Source organism: Pseudophryne corroboree, chromosome 9 (genome assembly GCF_028390025.1).
Source record: "Pseudophryne corroboree isolate aPseCor3 chromosome 9, aPseCor3.hap2, whole genome shotgun sequence".
Classification (NCBI taxonomy): Eukaryota; Metazoa; Chordata; class Amphibia; order Anura; family Myobatrachidae; genus Pseudophryne; species Pseudophryne corroboree.
The window spans coordinates 233,562,953-233,584,927 of record NC_086452.1 but is presented as its reverse complement, the minus strand read 5'-3'; the positions used below and the strand labels follow the sequence as shown (position 1 = coordinate 233,584,927).

Genomic DNA, 21,975 nt, shown 5'->3' with positions numbered 1-21,975 from the left:
GCAAGAGATTTCTGACAGCACGGGCGAGACAACGGAGTTAGGGCGCCAGGGGCTATTTCCGTTCCCTTTTCCCAGCATTACGTTTCAGTACTCAGGTCCTTGCTACAAGATCTCCTCAGACCAGAGTGCTGGAATCATAACATTATTACCGGCCCTACCAAAACTTAAAATTAAACGGGGTTTAATTTTTTCTCATTCAGTTTTTGTTAGAGTTTTTTGGCCTCATGAATCCGACAGGTTTAGGGCCAAATCCCGGCCAGCTCTTAGTCAACCAGATTCAAGAACTTACTCAGATGGTTCAGGATCTTTCTCTTCGGGTGAGGTCGCAGGAAGATCTTTTGCGAGCCTCCCCGAAGGTAGTCCCTGATCCAAAGATGCATTTGCCCGACCGTTTTTCCGGTGACAGAAAAGATTTTTTTAATTTTAAAGAAGCCTGTAAGCTTTATTTTCGTTTAAGACCTACATCCTCTGGTACTGAATCTCAGCGGGTTGGGATTATTATTTCTTTACTCCAGGGGGATCCTCAGACTTGGGCATTTGGTTTAAAAGCTGAGGATCCTGCGTTGTTATCTGTAGACGCCTTTTTTAAGTCATTAGGGCTTCTGTATGATGACCCAGATAGAGAGGCGTCCGCTGAGAGTCATCTGCGCGCTCTCAAACAAGGTAGAAATCCTGCGGAGGTTTATTGCACCGAGTTTCGCCGTTGGTCGAACGACTGTGGCTGGAATGACCCGGCTCTGCGCAGTCAGTTTCGCCTCGGCTTATCAGAATTTATTAAAGATAGTCTCCTCCAGTACCCCGCTCCTGACACTCTAGATAAACTCATGGAGCTTGCTATAAAAATTGATTGTCGTCTCCGAGAGCGGATGAGTGAAAGAGGAACAACTGTAAGGTCTAGTCCTTGTGTATATACCATCCCAGAGGACGTCGAGGAGCCCATGCAGATGGGTTTCTCCCGGCTGTCTCCTGAGGAAAGAACCAGAAGACAAAAGTCCGGTCTTTGTTTGTACTGTGGGGATAAGGGACATTTTGCTCGTAACTGCCCGAACAAGTCGGGAAATGCTCTGACCAGGTGAATGGTGAGGGGGTTCACTTAGGTCTGCAGCTTATCTCCTCTAATAACTCTCTTTTAGTCCCTGTTAAAGTTTCCTTTGGCAGCCTCAGTTCTTTGGTCTCGGCTTTTGTCGACAGTGGAGCTGCAGGAAACTTTATGAATTTAACTTGGGCTAAGGCCTTAGGCATTCCGCATTTACCGTTAAATAGAAGTATCACCATGCACGGCTTAGATGGGGGTCCGCTCTCCAATGGGGTAATTACTCACCGTACACCTCCAGTAGTACTTACAGTAGGAGCCTTACATTCCGAAAATATTGAATTCTACCTTACACATTGTCCGGCAGTTCCTGTTGTTTTGGGTCACCCTTGGCTTGCCTTTCATAATCCCACCATTGATTGGCGGTCCGGGGAGATTTCCCAATGGGGTACTTTTTGTGCTAAAGAATGTATTTCGTATCCAGTCAGAGTTGCAGCAGTCGTCCCATAGCTCATTCCGGTGGAATACCAGGAGTTCGCCGATGTCTTCTCCAAAGGCAATGCGGACATTCTGCCTCCCCATCGGCCCTATGATTGAGCAATTGAGCTAGTTCCAGGTGCCACTTTGCCTAAGGGGAGATTATATGTCTTGTCCGGGCCAGAAATCACGGCTATGAATAATTATATTCAGGAAAGCCTTAAGAAGGGATTTATTAGACCATCAAAATCTCCTTTAAGTGCTGGTTTTTTCTTTGTGGAGAAAAAAGATGGCTCACTTAGACCATGCATAGATTTTAGGGCCCTGAATAAGATCTCCGTTAAAAACACTTATCCTTTGCCGTTGATTTCTGTGCTTTTTGATCAGTTACGTTCCGCCGTGATTTTTTCTAAAATTGACCTAAGAGGAGCTTACAACCTCATCCGAATTAAATTTGGGAATGAGTGGAAGACGGCTTTCAGCACTCAGTCGGGTCACTATGAATACCTGGTGATGCCGTTCGGCCTGTCTAATGCTCCAGCAGTTTTCCAAGACCTCATTAACAATGTTCTCCGTGACTTCCTAGGGAAATTCGTGGTCGTTTATTTAGACAACATCTTGATTTATTCTGAGTCAATGGAACAACATGTTAAACAGGTGCGTCAGGTTCTTCAAAAGTTACGTGAGAATCATTTATATGCCAAGCTGGAGAAGTGTGATTTTCACATCACAGAAGTATCTTTTTTAGGGTACATAATTTTTCCTCAGGGATTTTCCATGGAACCAAAAAAGCTCCAGGCCATCCTTAATTGGGCGCAACCCACAAATTTAAAAGCAATTCAGCGCTTTTTAGGGTTTGCGAATTATTATAGGTGGTTCATTCATTCTTTTTCTGACCTGGTTGCTCCCATAGTAGCTCTGACAAAAAAAGGAGCGGATCCTTCCAATTGGTCGCATGAAGCTGAGTTGTCCTTCCGGGCCTTGAAACAAGCCTTTGTCTCGGCCCCAGTCCTCAGACATCCTGATCCGGAATTGCCCTTTATTGTGGAGGTTGATGCCTCAGAGGTTGGAGTGGGGGCTGTCCTTTCTCAGGAAGATCCGGAGTCTCTGGAGTTACATCCTTGCGCCTTTATGTCCAGGAAATTCTCCTCCGCTGAATCCAACTATGACGTTGGTAATCGGGAGTTACTGGCAGTAAAATGGGCTTTCGAGGAGTGGAGGCATTGGCTGGAGGGAGCTAGACATACTATTTCGGTTTTGACTGACCATAAGAACCTGCAATATATTGAATCAGCTAAACGGCTAAATGCTCGGCAGGCACGTTGGGCATTATTTTTTACTCGTTTCAGGTTTATAATCACTTTCAGGCCTGGTTCCAAGAATACAAAAGCTGATGCCCTGTCACGTAGCTTTCTTCCAGTTCACAATAACAATCCGGTCGTTACCTCCATAGTTCCATCTTCGGTCATCCGGGCAGGCCTCACACAGGATTTATTTACCCAGTTAAACCAGCTTCAACACCAAGCTCCTAGACTTACTCCTGCTGGTCGTCTTTTTGTCCCTGAATTTTTGAGAGCCACTGTTTTAACTGAGTTTCATGACAACAAAGTCTCAGGGCATCCGGGAATCACTAAGACATTGGAGTTAGTCTCTCGCTCAGTGTGGTGGCCTAGTCTTTCTAAAGACGTTAAGGAATTCGTTCTTTCCTGTCAGGTTTGTGCACAGCATAAGGTTCCTCATTCGTTGCCGATCGGGCAACTCATGCCGTTAACTGTTCCTCTCAGGCCATGGTCCCATATTTCCATGGATTTCGTGGTTGACCTTCCCCTTTCAGCCGGATTCCGAGTAATTTGGGTGGTAGTGGACCGTTTTAGTAAAATGGCTCATTTTGTTGCTCTTTCCCGATTGCCTTCTGCTCAAGGGTTGGCAGTTTTGTTCCTCCGCCATGTGTTCAGGCTTCATGGTTTGCCCACTGATATTGTTTCTGATCGGGGTCCACAATTCATCGCACAATTCTGGAAATGTTTTTGTGCCTCTTTGAAGATGAAACTGTCTTTAACATCTGGTTACCACCCACAGTCTAACGGGCAGACCGAACGAGTCAACCAGTCATTAAAACAATATTTACGTTTGTATTCAGCCAAACTTCAGAATGATTGGTCCGAGTTTCTCCCTTTGGCTGAATTTGCTTACAATAACTCTTGTCATTCCTCCACCAAAGAGTCTCCATTCTTTTCAGTTTTTGGTTTTCACCCCAGAGCCAATTCTTTTTTTCATCATTCTCCAGTCTCCTCATTGACCTTAACCTCCCATCTCAGAGCAATTTGGAGAAAAGTGCACCTTGCTCTCAGAAAAGCGGCCTTCCGAGAGAAGAAATTTTCTGACAGGCTCCGACGTCCTTGCACTTTTAAGGTGGGAGATAAGGTGTGGTTGTCAACTCGCAATATCAGGCTTCGACAATCCTCGGCTAGACTGGGACCCAAATTTATTGGACCGTTTCTTATTATTAAGAAGGTCAACCCAGTTGCCTTTCGGCTACGTTTGCCAAGGTCTCTCAGAATTGAAAATACTTTTCACTGTTCCCTGTTGAAACGATATGTTTCTTCCAGTAGATTTCCTCGGAGAATCTCTCAGGGTAGATCTCCAGTGGATGTGCAGGGACAACAGGAGTTCTTGGTAGAGAAAGTTCTTGATTCTAGAATATCCCGGGGCCGGCTTTATTTTTTTGTTCATTGGAGAGGCTATGGTCCGGAGGAAAGGTCTTGGGTCCTGGACAAGGATCTTCATGCCCCTAGACTCAAGAAAGCATTTTTTCGGGAATTTCCTCAGAAACCTGGCTCTAGGGGTTCGTTGACCCCTCCTCAAGGGGGGGTACTGTTAGGCGCCGTGGTCCGCGATGTCCTCGCGGCCCGGCGCCTAGCAACTAGGGACGCCAGGCGTGCGAGCCGCCGGGTCCCTAGCAACGCTGGGACGCCGTGCGCGCTTAGCCGCCGGCTCCCTAGCATTACTGAGCCACCTGGACCCTAGCAACGGGGACGCCACGGGCGGACCGCGCTCCCCGTTGCAGGGTCAATCTAATCAAGTTTAAACACTCACACATTTGTCTTCTGCTCGTGCAGCAAGCCAGCTGCATGGCATGTTTGTTAATCAGGCTCCGAACTTCTGATTGGAGGACTCCCTGCTAAATACCTGCTCAGTGCTTCACACAGACGCCGGTAATAGCTTCCTGCATGCTGCTTTGGTTGCTGAACGTCTGTTCCAGTCCTGCTGTGTCCGGTCATTCCTGTCCTCTGAGTTCCAGAATCTAGGAGTTGTCATCTCGTCCCAGTTACCAGAGAATATTGTGGTTTCGTGAGTTGCGGCTCTGCCGTGTGCTGCGGCTCAGCCCGCTCTATTTTTGCTATTTGTTTCGGAGCATTTGCGGAGGTTTCCGCTCCCACCAGCCCTCTCCGGAACTCGGCGGTGTCGAGTAGGAGAGTGGACAAGTGGATATTTTGGTTGTCCTTTTCCGCACATATAATAGTTTTAGGTTAGCTTAGCCCCTGGCCTTGTTGCTTAGTTAGAGGGCCCCTTGTTATCACCCTGTCTCGGATTTCTTTTTGTCTCCCATTAAGACCTGAGGGGGCATCGGAGTTGGGCAGACGTAATCCACCCTTCAAACGCGGCTCCCATGGGCTCAAGCAACCATAGTCTCGCAAGAGATTTCTGACAGCACGGGCGAGACAACGAAGTTAGGGCGCCAGGGGCTATTTCCGTTCCCGCTCCCTTTGCCCAGCATTACGTTTCAGTACTCAGGTCCTTGCTACAAGATCTCCTCAGACCAGAGTGCTGGAATCATAACAATAAGCTGATCCTGGGATCCTATAAAGACATCACTCCTTTCTCCAGAACCAGTTCCAGTCCCACACTCGACTCTTCATGAAAACCTCACAAAAATAGAATGTCCTGAAAAAAAAAATTGTCAACGGGAAAAAGAAATATACCAAAACAAATCTTGCCCATAGCAAATCTATTACAATGACTGGTCTTTCTATAATCCTTTAGTATGCTCAGGTAGTGTTTAACAGTGCCACCTCTCAGTCTTCACAGAACAGAATCTCAGGTGATACTTCTGTGATCTCACTCCCTTTATGAGTTCCTTCCAGACTAATGACTTTCCTGCTATGGGAATCATGGACCCAAGTCTCTCTCTCAGCTACTTTCACTGGGATCATGCTGTCAACAAAACTTGGTACGGTCCTTCCCACCTGTCTATTAGGCAACCTGAGCGTAAGAACAATCACACAGTCTCTTGGTTCACAATCAAGACAGTTAGTAATTGGCATACCAGGAATCAACAGTTTCAAGTGCTTTTGATAAGTTCTCAAATGCTGGCTCATCTCGATAAGGTAATGTACTGTCACCTCATTGGTGTATTTCTGATCATGGTGCGGATCGATCATGACATGAGGTTGTCTTAAAAAAAAATGCAAAGAGGGTGATTCATTAAGTGGTGATCTGGGAGTGGTTCCGATGCTACATAACACTAGTGGCAGTGTCTATGACCACAATAGTCCAGTTTCAAGCTATCACTTTGCTCCTACTCCTAAGGATACCATATTTACACACAAATTTCTGCACAATTTTCTTTGCGGTAAACACAGCAGTATCCATGGTGGCAGGAAATGCCTCTACCCAGTTTGATAAAACATCAGTGCACACCAATACATAATTCAAATTCCTACAGGGTGTTAACTGTACAAAGTCAATTTGTGTTACCTGAAAAAGGTCCGTCTGCAGGAGGAGTATGGGATGGCTCTGTTGGTACTACCTTACCAAATGTTCTTCCTCATGCAAGTAAGACAGGTCATTGCTTTCCTGCTTGCCTGAGAAGAGAACCCTGGTGCACGCCAGTATGCTCTTACCAATTTGCACATACCTTCCCTTCCCTAGTTGAGTCAGACCATGTGCCGCCTCAGCTAGGCCTGGGAGATACATCCTGGGGAATTCTGGCTTACCTTGTTCATCTCTCCAGAGTCCTGAGGACTCCTGACCATACCCCTTTGCCTTCCAGACCTCCTTTTCCTGTGGGGAACACAAATTTGCATCTCAATTTAATTGTAGTGTGTTTGCAATGTAGAGTACCATGAGCATCACTCAAAAAAAAAACAACAACACATCTCTAGAGGAGAAAAAGAAGAAGAAAATATCAGGTCTGCGTTCACCAACGGGCTGTCACTTATGTCTGGTCTCGTAGTAAAGGTATGATTCAGCTATTCCATACCATCATGTATATCAGTGTCTGTACAAAATTTCCCTTCACCAGTATTCTCATCCTCCACCCTTTGTGCATTACAAGGCACACTGCAGTAATATATTGGTGCCATCGTGCTGATGAGACATACCGGGTTTGGGCAGAACATTGAAGGACCAATACGGCATGTGGTGTATGAACTGTCAAATCATGTACCAGTACTACATCCCAGGTATTTGACCCTTGTCCTACACAACTGTAGTCTATCCCTTGAGACCTGGTGTCCTATCTGGAAAAGACGAAACAGAAACTGTGTCGTATCTGCCTGGGATGACTCAAATGAATCGGCGCACAACAACAAGTCAACATATTGTATCAGCACCGACCCATTCCTAGGCTGAAAGGACTGTAAACAGTCATGTAGGGATTGGGAGACAATACTCAAGCAGTCACTTGAAACCTTGGCAGAATCGGGTCCATGTATTGTACTCCCCTGTGTGAACGCAAAAGATATAGAGGAAACTGTGAAGAAAAACAGAATAGAGGTTGGTGACAGATAACTTTGTAGAGGTTGAGAGGATTTTATTAAAATGACAACTGGATTGGGCACTACGGGGGAATCGATTAAGTACTTGGTCTACCTCAAGGCCGTAAATACATATGTGCCGAGTGTGCGCTGCGAACAGCGCATAGGCACTGTAGGCGCAACTGGCACATTCTCTCTGTCCCCCACCCCCTGCTGCAGTTGCCCGCATCCAGCGCAAAGCAGCCGTGGCGACCAGGGACGTGCGGTGAGCTAAAAGGCTAAGGAGGCACTAGCTAGCACCAGAGCCAAATTTACACACAAAATATGAGCCAAAGGGTACATCTGGGCATTATAGACAGGTTCAGCAGTATAAACTCCTGGAAATTTGGTGACTTTTGATCAGAGATGTGCGGAAAAGATAAGCAGGTGAGGCACTGCCTCACCTGCCATAGACTTTTTACTCCAGAGTTTTGGCTATAAAAATGATTAGAATAATGCAAAGAAGATATTTCAAACATATTCTTGGTATTTTTCATATACTTTATACAGTGAAAACTCTGGCACAGACATAAATATGACTGGAAAGGCTCTGCCTCACCTGCCTCACCCCACCGCACGTCACTGGTGGCGACCCCCACCCACGCTCGCTTGAATCCATCTGCCCACCGCTGCCCACCCTCTTGCCCACAGCTCCCCTGTCCTTTTTTATCAGCTGTCAGATTTCCTCTCAGGCACCGGAGCTCTCCCTCCCTTCGCTTCCTATTGTACCAGTCTGAGCTCCGGAGCGCTGGTAGCGGCTTACACATTAGGAGCCGGAGGAAGATCTACAGCGCAGGAGCGGACCGAAGCGGTCAGCTTAGCTGTCAGATTTCCTGTCAGGCACCGGAGCTTTACCCCCCTCCGCTTCATATTGTACACATGACTTTAGGATCCGGAGCCGAGCTAAGGAGCTCTCTGTTATCTGCACCATATGCGATCGCGGTTGCAGCTTTTGCTGAGACGGAGACACAGCTGTCTTCGTCTCTCAAATAAATAAATAAATTGGGTCTTCAGGGGGGTTTTTCCAGGTACTCGGATTTAATATGAAGGGTGGGGGGGGGGGGCGCCGATGCAGTTTCTTGCACACAACACAAAAATGTCTAGTTACGGCACTGGTCTACCTCCCCTTAAAGCTTGTGCTTGCTCTGTCACTACTGGGACTACCTCAGCCATCAATCCAGTGTCCTGTCCATCCTAAATTCATAGGGAACCCGGTATCTGTGAGATAATTTCCTCTACCTGTGATGGACATGAAACTAGGACAGTGGAATGCAACATTAGTCTTTGAGGGTATCTAACATACCTTGTACATCCTGAGCGGGAGTACAATATATGTATTTCACATTTCAATTTACATAACAAAATCTCTGTCGATTAAGTTAGTCAGGGGCCACTGCTGCTAGGAAAAAAGAAAAGGGTTTAGCATCATACTGGCCCAATCGTAACTTCAGCAGGTTTTGTCAAAGGGTAATGTTGCACTTCTCTCGTTCCCCCCGTTTTCCGAATTAGTGTTTACCAGTGATCTTATCCTGACAAAGAATTTTCTAGTACTGCAAAAAAACAACAACAAGCTTCTAGGTCATGCGAAGTATCCATTCAATCCTTCTTATCCCGTATTAAGGGTCTGTACATGGTCCAACAAACATTTCCGAGCTTATCTGGACTAGGGGCATTACTAGAAATGGATACCTCTTATGTGGTAATTTAAAAGAAATACCCGGGGGTTACCATATCTCTGTCCACTTTCCTACTGGTAAATACTAATGTGCGGACAGGATATTCTCCATTTATGACGTTACTTTCTTGTTTGTTTGTTTTTGGGGGGGGTTTACTATATATGTACTTGAATGGCTCCATACTTACCAGTTCCACTGTTCTCAGCCACTTCCTCTACATGCTACTGCTCCTCTTTTACAGGTTGGATACTCCTCTGAGTGCATGAGAAAAGGCTGAAACCAGTCAGGTCGCCTTCTCCTCCTAAATAAAACTTTGACATTCATTAGTACATATATAGGTTACATGCATATTTTTCATATTTTTATTATTTTCTATAGTTTGTATGCTGGCTGTAACTGCTTCCACATCCACAAATGGCGGTGTACTTGCTTCCTCTGTTTTTATTTTTTTATTTATTGTTGCTACAAGTTCAAACGGTTATTATGTTTTCGTTCTTGTCTTATATGACTTTGGTTAAACATAACACCTGCAATACCTCACGATCAAAACCACCAACTCTAGGAAATGATGCGCTATCATCCATTGTCTTTCGCACCCATTCATCACATAAAGCCTCTCCATGTGGACCATACTTTCTACACATTATCTTCCGCACGTTTTCACACAGTGTGTGCCTCAATCCCCAACTCTCCAGCCTGAACCTTGGATGCTGAATGCCTCTCGCATGCCCATTTGGCTCCCATTGTGGGCTTTTTTCACAACACACCAAATTGCCGACACGAGACTACAGTGAAAAGTCCCTTTGAGCGCTTTTCACCCGCTACTTCACCACTGGAATGTACCATGACTCACTCCATTAGTGATTCCCCGTATATCTGGTGTGGATCCCTACCAGACCCCTCATCCCTGTAAGTACTTACATATTAACAGCAATAAAGCAATACGCCACCTTTTTCAATGGAGGTTAAATCAGCCTGTTCTTTTTGGTTTCTTTCCACAGGAATTCCGCCTGGGAAATGTCACCAAGCCTTCCTATGGAGTTCAACCAGGAATATTTCCTGAGAGAGAGTCAGCGAAAAATTACTTCAACTTTACACAAATCACGTCTGCGTAGGCTCCACACATCGCGTATGATGATGCAATTGCGAATAAAGTACGCAAATAGCATCACATCGCGCCACGTATCACACACAGATGTGTGGTCCAATCGCACAGCTTCTAGATTCTTGCTATCTATATGCCCTACGTTCACAGGAGTTGAATTCACAAGCTGCGCTCCACAGCCGGAGCGTTACACTAAAACCTCTGCACGTTTTACATACAGTATGTGCCTCAATACACAATCTATCACGCTCCTCCGCACGTTTTACACACAGTACATGCCTCAATACTAGTCAATATGTAAGGTTGCGATCCTGTCATGCCGCCAAGCTTCTGCCAACTCAGCGTCTCCCACGGGATCCCGGTTTCCCCGGGTTCAATACAGCCACACCTACTTTCAGCTCACACTAATACACAAGGTTTTCTGTACAGAAAATTATCACTCCCTTTGATTGATAGCTTGTCCCAGAGGTAGTACACTTTAAACAAAATATTATGGTAATCTGCTTTTAAAATCGGATAGTTACTTGCTATTGTATAAATACAAATATTTTATCCCAACATTTAAATTTATTCCTATTGTGTGGTAAAACTTGCACTCGCTACTTCACGCCACGTGTGAGTTTCCATACGTTTACCTCACGTACTTTTACCACACCACGTGTACACTGTGTTCACAACTGAATATACCACACTTATCACGATCAATGTAAGCAAAAATTCTACTGCTCACTACCCAATACACCTTTGTTCCTCACACCCGCTGGACGTCGCCCACACGGGTAATCCTCCTTTGAGTGCTACCTTAAATTTTAGGCTGGAACTTTTGTGTTTTTACAATTTTCCACTTAAAGAACTACACCAAATGTATAACAAATAAACATATCCGATTCTATGCAGATCTATAATGACTATTGACTATAATTTAAATGCTATGATTCAGATTGGATAGCTATCTTGCAGAACATACGCTGATATACAGTAAATACCCATTTTATATAATAATACTGTATATATATAATATATATACACCACTTGACTCTACACTTCTATGAAACCCCTCACCCCTTCAGTGCCTCTAATTTGCATATCAACAGAGGTTCATATGCTTGTTTTACCAAAGTGGTTGAACAGGTTAATTAACATTTCAATGCCTATCCTACCCTAGTAGAGGGTTAACAAATCCTGGAAAAGGAAAAAAAAACAACTTTTTATATCTGTGTGTAATTCTTACAAGTATTCATCTCACTATTAACTCTCACTAGGCCCAATTAAAACTATTTGTAATTGACTATGGCATGGGTTTGTTAAATTCATTGGTAGCTTTTAAATGGTGTTGGATTTGTACATATATATTGTTTATTTGTGAAAAAGGAAACTGATTGCATTAACCGACTGAAAGTCAGCTGTTAGCTATGTGGATAGAGTGACCTTACCTAAAATGGCCACTGCTCCTCCCCCTTTTCCAAACCACGTGCATGGAAAAAAGGGAGGACACCATGCTGCTTGCTCCTTTGTCACAAATAAATCACAAACTATACAAGCACCGGAAGTTTGTTACTTTAGGCCTGCGTTAGCAGTATGCGAATTAGACAGATTGTTTAACAAACAGGAAGTCAGTTGTTAGCTAAGTGGATAGAGAGTGATTTTATGTGCATAAAATGGCCACTACTCATCCCCCTTCCCAAGCTATGTGCATGGGCAAAATGGTGGTCACACCAATGGCCAGAATACCATGCGGCTAGCTCTTTTGTCACAAATAAATCCCAATTTTTATAAGCACCAGAGGTTGCCCTAGTAGACAATTCCCACTGCATGGTAACTACGCTTTCACATGCCTTTTCAGTGCGAACAAATCTTTGCTACTTCCCTACGCTAGCAATATGCAAATAGGCCTCAGCATGCTAACACAGCTATATCACACCTATGCCCCAACTTATAAATGCTCTTTAAATTTACTTAACAGATAAACAATCCAATCTGAATCAAACACAATATGACTTATTGAACTTTGTTTAGCAACAATAAAATTATGCTGTAGCATTTCAAATATTGTGTGTTTTTGTCACATTCACACAACAAAGAAATATATTGTCCCTTGAGTCATATCAGCGCCTTACTGATAACACAAAAAAACAAGCGGCATGCGGTTCAGCAGCATCTAGATGCATCCATCTTTAGCTGGTAGACCACAACGTGTCTGTACTGCCCATCATCAAGTACGTGATATCGCGGATGGAGCCCCCAACTGAGAAGTTCAGATTATTTCTAATAAATATTTAAAATACCAGCGTTAATATATGCTGCGGATGCATGGCGCATCTTATTACCATATACGATAAAAGTGCGCTGTACATCACAAACACTACATCCCTTAAAAGAAAACAAGCAATTGCACAGTGGCTGAGGTCCAATGCTCAGAGATGTATATATTTGATATTAAAAGGGTATGCAAGCAATTTAACATATGTACAGTATATATATGCTTACAGTGTTACAATTACACAAGAAGTAGTTGTAGTTACATAAGCATCAATTACAGCCAGCATACTTCACCGTGTCCCTCAATGCACAGTCCACTCCATCTTTGAATCTGCCCCAACAGCAACAAAAACAAACATCAAACAGAACTTCTTGGGTGAGGGGAAATACCTATATACTGTGTATTGGGGGAAGTACATGTCTGGGACTGAGTCTTCTGTTATTGGTCCAGGGGAGGGAAATCTCTCATTCATGATGTGTTATTGGTCAGTTCATATGCAAGCAATGTCCAGCCTTGAAGAGGGGTTAGCCACTGGTTTTTCAAGAAGTTCTTTGTTCACTTTAGAATTGTGGCTTCATATTCCTACATTTAATGATAACTTACCGTTGCAATGTGCTACAATCTACCCATTGCTATCAAATTAACACACTCAGTCCCCTGATCATTTCGACACCAAGCATCAGTGTCGGACTGGGGTATGAAGGGCCCACCTGGGGAATGCAGTGATAGAGGCCCATATTTAGGGGTGTCACCAGCCTACAAAGGGGGTGTGGCCAGCCTCCACAGTGGCTTGAAATACACAATAGTCTTGTGTTGTGTAATGCAACATGTCTACCATGTATAATACAAGTGCACAGTCTGGAACCTAATCCCTAGAGAAAGTAGTGGGCCCTCAAGCATTGGGGCCCACCGGTGGTTTCCCCTGTACCCCTGTGGGACAGTCTGACCCTGCCAAGCATGACAAGTTTTTCTTGTTCCATTCCAATAATACATATATATCTGATGTTATAACACTCTTATATAAATACATTATAATTGCTGGTGCTTGACATGTTAAATTTATGTGTTGTATGAAATACAGTATGTGTTGAATATATCTTTGTGGCTTGTCTGTGTGAATGCGTAGGCTACCATATATCACTGTGTACGCTGCGTGTATGTGCACGCACAGCGACCCATCTGTTTGGAGTTTGTATTTGGTGTGTAAGTAATATTTTCGACTTTGACAACACCCACAAATGCCCTCTTCCTGTCAATCTCCTTGCGATCGGCTGTGCGAATGGATTATTTGTTAAATCCATTACTCAGCAACAATCCGCTTTGTACCCATACGACACTCCTGCACATTGCAGTGCATAAGCATGTGCAGTTGTGATGTGATCGCAGCACAGCGAAAAATCGTAGTGTGCGATCAGGTCGGAATGACCCCCACAGTCCGGCACTCCACTTAAATGAAGCAAAAATGCTCAGGTGCCCTCTGTGTACTGTACAGTAGAATGTGTAGGCAGAAACAAAGCAGTGGCACTCAGAGTCTCCTTAAAGATAGCTTATATTCTTGTCACAAACATACTGCACAGTATGCCAACGTTTGTGTGTGTATAATTTATTATTATTATTATTATTATTATTATTACTATTATCATTTATTTATAATCTGCCACAAGGGATCTTCAGCACCTAACAACAAAGTACATGAACAAATGAGTAAAACAAGAAAACAACAGCTTACAGTATATTATAAGACAATGTAGGACAAGTACATGGTATATAAACATTTCTGCATAAGCGACAGGACACTGAAATAATGTGATCATCAGGGTGGCAGAAATCAAGGGCTAGGTGCCGTTGTAGGGAATATGGAGTAGACAGTGGTCTAAGGTGGACATTCCGAGTTCATCGCTCGCTAGCAGTTTTCGTGAAAACGCTATGCTGCCGCCCACTGGGAGTGTATTTTAGCTTAGCAGAAGTGCGAACGAAAGGATCGCACAGCGGCTACAAAGTTTTTTTGTGCAGTTTCAGAGTAGCTCAAAACCTACTCAGCGCTTGCGATCACTTCAGACTGTTCAGTTCCTGTTTTGACGTCACACACCCGCCCTGCGTTCGCCCAGCCATGCCAGCATTTTTCCTGGCACGCCTGCGTTTTCCGAACACTCCCTGAAAACGGTCAGTTGACACCCAGAAACGCCCACTTCATGTCAATCCCTCTGCGGCCAGCAGTGCGATTGAAAAGCTTCGCTAGACCCTGTGTGAAACTACATCGTTCGTTGTAATAATATGTCACGAGTGCGCATTGCGCCGCATACGCATGCGCAGAAGTGCCTTTTTTTTTACTCAATGCTGCACAGTGAACGAATGCAGCTAGCAATCAACTCGGAATGACCCCCTAAGAGAGGAAAGAGGGGAGGGGGCCCTACTCGTGAGAACGTACATTCTGAAGGGGAGGGGCAGACAGACAGGGGTGACGTGGTGTTTTTTTCACATTTTTATGTCATATTTTCCTAGAAATTACCTGCAACCAGTATCAACAAGTGGCCAATGGTAGATTGATATCTGAGAAGTCTGCCTACAAAGAAGGAGATGAAATTGCGCTGCAGTGTAATGAAGGTTTTACAATCCAGGTTGAATCAACTAAACCGCGTGTATGCACATCAAATGGCTGGTCTCCACCTGCAGCCTGTATCAGTAAGTACATTTACATACAATTATTCTTTCATTGCATGTTTATTATTCCTATCTGATATGTTATTTTCCTATCTAGGCAGTATAAATGATGCCATGCAAACCTTCTAACTTCAGGTTAAATATATTTTTTCTATCTAAATTGCAGTATCAGTGGAGTAAGTAGAAATTTTTCTCCCCTAAGCCAAAACATTCATGCACTTGGTTCCATGCACGGTGCCAGGGGTTTTCATGCCCAGTGTGTCATGCTCGTTGCCAGGGGTTTCATGCTCTTGGGGACTGATTCAGACCTGATCGTAGCTGCAAAATTGTTAGCAGATGGGCAAAACCATGGGGGTAATTCCAAGTTGATCGCAGCAGGAAATTTTTTAGCAGTTGGGCAAAACCATGTGCAGTGCAGGGGAGGCAGATATAACATGTGCAGAGAGAGTTAGATTTGGGTGGGTTATTTTGTTTCTGTGCAGGGTAAATACTGGCTGCTTTATTTTTACACTGCAATTTAGATAGCAGATTGAACACACCACACCCAAATCTAACTCTCTCTGCATATGTGATATCTGCCTCCCCTGCAGTGCACATGGTTTTGCCCAACTGCTAAAAAATTTCCTGCTGCGATCAACTTGGAATTACCCCCCATGTGCACTGCAGAGGAGGGCAGAATTAACATGTGCTGAGAGAGTTAGATGTGGGTGGGGTGTGCTCAATCAGAAATTTAAATTGCAGTGTAAAAATAAAGCAGCCAATATTTACCCTGCACAGAAACAATATAACCCACCCAAATCTAACTCTATTTGCTCATGTTATACCAGCCCCCCCATGCAGTGCACATGGTTTTGCCCATCTGCTAACAAATTTTCTGCTACAATCAGGTCTGAATAAGACACTTGATTCCATGCACGGTGCCAGGGTTACCCATGCTCAGGGTGTCATGCTCGTTGCCAGGGGTTTCATGCGATAGGTATTATGCTTGTTGCCAGAGGTATCATGGGCTGGGTGTCAAGCTCGTTGCCAGGGGGTAATATTTGTTGCCAGGGGTTTCATGTACAGGGTGTCATGCTCGTTGCTAGGGGGTAATACTTGTTGCCAGGGATTTCATGAATTTGGTGTCGTCCTTGTTATCAGGGGGTAATGCTAGTTGCTAGGAGTGTGCCCCAGTGCCATATATGCCCCCAGTGCCAGATATTCCCCCACAGTGCCAGATAAAAATATGCCCCCATAGTGCTGGAAACACATATGCCCCCCAGTGCCACATATGCCCCCACAGTACCAGATACACATATGCCCCAGTGCCAAAAATGCCCCCCTAGTGCCAGATACACATATGCCTCCAGTGCCCCATATGCCCCCCCCCCCCAGTGCCAGCTACACATATGCCCCCAGTGCCAAATATGCCCCTCCAGTGCCAGGTACACCCCCTCCCCCCGCTCACCGCTGCTGTGCTGTCCGGGAAGGAGGGCACAACGTGCGCCTCTCCTATGTCCTTCCTGTGTCCCTGGGCATGTCTGTCAAATTAAGTGCTGGTTCATGAGCGTATCAGCATATCAGAGCTCGTGGTTAGGCAGATGCAGCTCCTGATTGGCTCACGAACCGGCACTTCATTTGACAGACACGCCGCCACCGCCGGAGACACAGGAGTCAGGATGGACACAGGAGAGGCGCGCGCTGTGCCCTCCTTCCTGGTCTCCCTCAAACACAGCACAGCAGCAATCAGTGGTGGCGCCCCCAAAGCCCTGCGCTTCCAAGCCTCCGCAGTGGCTGCGGGGGAGGTAGTTACACCCGGTGATGTGCGGTGAGGTCAATGCCTGGGGGGGCACTGGTTAAAATTGTCCCATCTGCAGCCTAACCCTATCTCTCCCTTCTCCACAGCTTAACTATAACCATCCCCAGGGGTGCCTGAACCTAACCTCCCCCCTTTCTGTTGGCTAACACTAACAGTCCACACCATACTTACTATCGGGATGGCGGGTGTTGGGATTCTGACTGCCAGCACCCTGACCGCATCCTGTCTGAAAGGGGTCTCACCGGGTTGCACCCGGGAAGGATCTGTACAAATCCCAAGTGCGATCTAGCAATGTGGTATGAAAGAGGTATTACTGTACTATAGAACTTTTCTTCCAACAGTGCCCCATATGGATCATGCCAATACTTTTCTCCATTGTTTATGCCATGTTTACTATAGTAACTATACCAACTTCATTCCAAAAATCTCCTTATTGTCTTCCCAGTTTTCTCACCACCCCTAATCAGAAGTACTGCACCTTCCTGGTGTAGTGCTTTTTTATACTGGAGGGAAGAACAGTCATATAGAGTCCGGGGGTAGAGACAGTGATTACCGTAGACTGAAGGCAGCTGGTATCCACAGTGGCAGGCAGGGCGCAGTGGAGCCACTCACCTAAGCAGGTCCAATGAGCAGCAAACACGGGTGTCAGTCACAGAGGTAAGCGGCTGCCGAGACACTTCACTGAGGATGCCCACTGGCGCCCAGTTACCAGAGCCCATCCCCAGCATACACAGCAGCAGGTGGTTGGTGGTGTCAGAGGTGGATAAGGTTACTTCCACTCCCATGGACCACGTGACTGATCAACGATCCAAGATGCACAGACACACTGGGGGAGATTCAAATGTTTGAAAAGTCAGTTGGGTGTCTGTTTTTTCCTGTCTATTAGATAGGAAAAAACAGACTCCCAACTGACTTTCCAAACATTTGAATCTCCCCCAGTAAGTCCTGGAGCTGCACAAGAACGATCAATCAGCTGCGCCAGACTGGAAGTATAAATGGGGTGGATGTAGACGACTAGACAGACAGGAGACCGAGGGAAGAGCAGTAACGACGGAAACAGCGTTTTAGCCAGGGCAGGACTCCTGCAGCAGACATCCAATCATTAGGGTTAGGCAGCCATGTGTCACACCTTCCCCCTCCCCATCACATCACTGCATTAGCTCAAGGCACGGCCCCCATTTTGAGGCATATATGATAGCTGCCTCCACTTGTCCCTTTCTCCTGTGCATTTCTGCAGCTGGCAGCGTGGCCCTGCCCTGTGCTCCAGACAGTCCCGGACTGTCAAAGGAGAGGCAAAGCTCGTCACTGCCTCATTTATCAAATTAGCAAGTTTTGACACTAAAATGATGTATACAAAGAAGGAATTTTTAACACAGAAACTATGTTATAAATATCTTCTTTATATTATTCTAAACATTGGATTGGAAATTGACAGGTGAGGCTCTGCCTCTCCTGCCTCCCCTAACTGCACGTCCCTGGTTACACCACTGTGCAGTACATTACTGTTTCAGACATGCATAATTGTGTTGTGCGAGAGATGTGTGGCGGGCACTTTTCATGTTTTGTGTTTTGATTTTGGTTCTAATTCCACTTTCGTGTTTTGGTTTTGGCTTGGTGTTGCCAAAACCACCCTTTCGTGTTTTGGTTTTGGTATTGTATCTGGATGATTTTTGGGAAAAAAACATAAAAACAGCTAAAATCACTGAATTTGGGGATAATTTTCCTCCTACGGTATTATTAACCTAAATAAAAATCATTTCCACTCATTTCCAGTCTATTCTGAACACCTCACACCTCACAATATTGTTTTTAGGCCAAAAGGTTGCACCGAGGTTGCTGGATGACTAAGCTAAGCGACACAAGTGGACAACACAAACACCTGACCCATCTAGGGGGTATATTTACTAACAATTCGATTTTGGCCAATTTTGGCCGATTTGTTTTTTTTTTTTTAAAGTGTCGAAATCGGGAATTTATTAAAATCAAATATCGGCAGTTATGTTGGTATTCGTATTTTTGTGAAAGTCAAAGTTCAAAATTACGATTGAATACACCATTGGCCAAATTCGGCTGTTTAGGTATAGAACACGGTCATTTATTATAAAAATGTAGGCCGGGATTTTTGAAACCCTGCCGTGAAAAATGTACAAATCGTAAAAAATCACGGCAAAAAATAGAACTGCTTTTGTCAAGCATATTTTGTTAGTCATGCATGGATCTATGAGATCCGTGCATGCATATCTGTGGGCAAGGGTCTGTTAAAATTAGAACTGTTTTGTAAAATTGGCGTGGGGTCCCCCCTCCTATGAATAATCAGCCTCTGGCTCTTTGAGCCTGTCCTGGTTGTAAAAATACGGTGAAAAATTTGACAGGGGTCCCCCATATTTTTTGCACCAGGACCAGGCGCAGAGCCCGGTGCTGGTTGTTAAAATATGGGGGAACCCCTGTCAAAGTTTTCCCCGTATTTTTACAACCAGGACCGGCTCAAATAGCCCGAGGCTGGTTATGCTTAGGAGGGGGGACCCCACGCCAATTTTACAAAACAGTTCTAATTTTAACAGACCCTTGCCCACAGATATGCATGCAGGGATCTCCTGGATCCATACATTAATATTATAACAATATTCTACCAAACCTGAAATATTTTATAAAAAGATATTGCATAACGTTATTTTAAATTAAAAAAACCTTTGTCAGTCATCTAAATTAAGCACCTAGCTTAGCTTCAGGGCCGGCTCCAGGCCTACTAGCACCCTGAGCGAGAAAATATAAAAGCGCCCCCCCCCCCCATACGCTCCCGGAAAAGCGGGCGTGGCCTCTGGACAAGTGGGCGTGGCCTCGTAACTTCATATCATCAAACTATAAATATATTTTCACACAATAGGCAGCCTTACACATAGCCACAATAGTGTTCCTTACACACAATGTCTCCGGTATAGTGCCAGATACACATAATGTGCAGTGCCAGATAGACATGACATGCCCCCCAGCAGTGCCAGCTACACGTGACATGCCCCCCAGCAGTGCCAGCTACACGTGACATGCCCCCCAGCAGTGCCATCTACACGTGACATGCCCCGCAACAGTGCCAGCTACACGTGACATGCCCCGCAGCAGTGCCAGCTAGACATGACATGCCCCGCAGCAGTGCCAGCTACACATGATAGTGTTCACTTTTTAGGGCATGGTGCTGATCACAGGGAGGGCATATTTTTAAGTTAGGAGGGCAAAATGATGTACATACTGTTTGTTGTTCCCATACATATATGACAAAGCATGGATAGTGCGCGCCGAAGGCGCGCAGCAAAAATTAAGGGGAGTTACTTCGTGGGGAAGGTACGTGGCCACATAATAGTGGCAATTTGCATTACACCACACAGTGGGTGGTCTTCTGTTTGCCGGCGGTCGGGCTCCCGGCGCTCAGTATACCGGCGCCGGGAGCCCGACAGCCGGCATACCGACAATTATTTTCCCTCGTGGGGGTCCACGACCCCCATAGAAAGAGAATAAAATAGTGTGGCGCGCGTAGCGCGCCACCGTGCCCGTAGCGTGGCGAGCGCAGCGAGCCCGCAAGGGGCTCATTTGCGCTCGCCAAGCTGTCGGTAAGCCGGCGGTCGGGCTCCCGGCGCCGGGATGCTGGTCGCCGGGAGCCCGACCGCCGGCCAGCCGTAGTGAACCCCACACAGTAGTGCAGCTAATACACACTGCACCAGGTAGAACCTCCTATACACTTTGCGTCAGGCACAGCACTGAGACACATTGCACCAGGGAGAGCACTGAGACACATTGCCTAGCCACAGACGCCTAGCGGGAACACTACATGACATGCCCCCCAGCAGTGCCAGCTACACGTGACATGCCCCCCAGCAGTGCCAGCTACACGTGACATGCTCCCCAGCAGTGCCAGCTACACGTGACATGCCCCCCAGCAGTGCCAGCTACACATGACATGCCCCCCAGCAGTGCCAGCTACACGTGACATGCCCCCCAGCAGTGCCAGCTACATAAATGGCCACACAGTGCCAGATATGCACCCACAGTTCCGATACATAAATGCCCCCAAAGTGCCAGATACATAAATGCTCCCACAGTGCAGATATGCCCCCCACAGTGCCAGATACATAAATGCCCCCACAGTGCCAGATACATAAATGCCCCCACAGTGCCAGATACATAAATGCCCCCCACAGTGCCAGATACATAAGTGCCCACACAGTGCCAGATACATAAGTGCCCCCACAGTGCCAGATATAAAAATGCCCACACAGTGCCAGATATGTCCCCACAGTGCCAGATATAAAAATGCCCCCACAGTGCCAGATATGCCCCCACAGGGCCAGATACATAAATGCCCCCAGTGCCAGATACATAAATGCCCCCAGTGCCAGATGCATAAGTGCCCACACAGTGCCAGATACATTATTGCCCCCCACAGTGTCAGATACATTAATGCCCCCACAGTGCCAGATATGCCCCCGCAGTGCCAGATACATTAATGCCCCCCACAGTGCCAGATACATTAATGCCCCCCACAGTGCCAGATACATTAATGCCCCCACAGTGCCAGATACATTATTGCCCCTTGCCAGATATGCCCCCAGTGCCAGATACATTAATGCCCCCAGTGCCAGATATGCCCCCACAGGTTCAGATACAATAATGCCCCTAGTACCAGATATGCCCCCACAGTGCCAGATACATTAATGCCCCCAGTGCCAGATATGCCTCCACAGTGATAGATACATTAATGCCCCCAGTGCCAGATATTCCCCCACAGTGCCAGATACATTAATAACCACAGTGCCAGATATGTCCCCACAGTGATAGATACATTAATGCCCCCAGTGCCTGATATGCCCCCAGTGCCAGATACATTAATGCCCCCAGTGCCAGATATGCCTCCACAGTGATAGATACATTAATGCCCCCAGTGCCAGATATTCCCCACAGTGCCAGATACATTAATACCCTGCAGTGCCAGATATGCCCCCACAGTGATAGATACATTAATGCCCCCAGTGCCAGATATGCCCCCACAGTGCCAGATACCTTAATGCCCCCAGTGCCAGATATGCCCCCACAGTGAGAGATACCTTACTGCCCCCAGTGCCAGATATGCCCCCACAGTGCCAGATACATTAAATGCCCCCAGTGCCAGATATGCCCC

The 21,975-nt window shown here is 45.9% G+C and overlaps 1 protein-coding gene across 4 annotated transcripts in view; it reads left to right on the top strand.

Annotated features, from left to right (window-relative positions):
• LOC134957932 (complement factor H-like) overlaps positions 1-21,975 on the top strand; it is a 1,300,757-nt gene that overhangs the window by 371,791 nt on the left and 906,991 nt on the right. For all 4 annotated transcript variants that reach the window (XM_063940180.1, XM_063940181.1, XM_063940178.1 and 1 more), the window contains exon 7: positions 14,852-15,031. In XM_063940180.1, the coding sequence (XP_063796250.1) occupies positions 14,852-15,031 (180 nt within the window). The remainder of the gene's footprint in view (positions 1-14,851; positions 15,032-21,975) is intronic.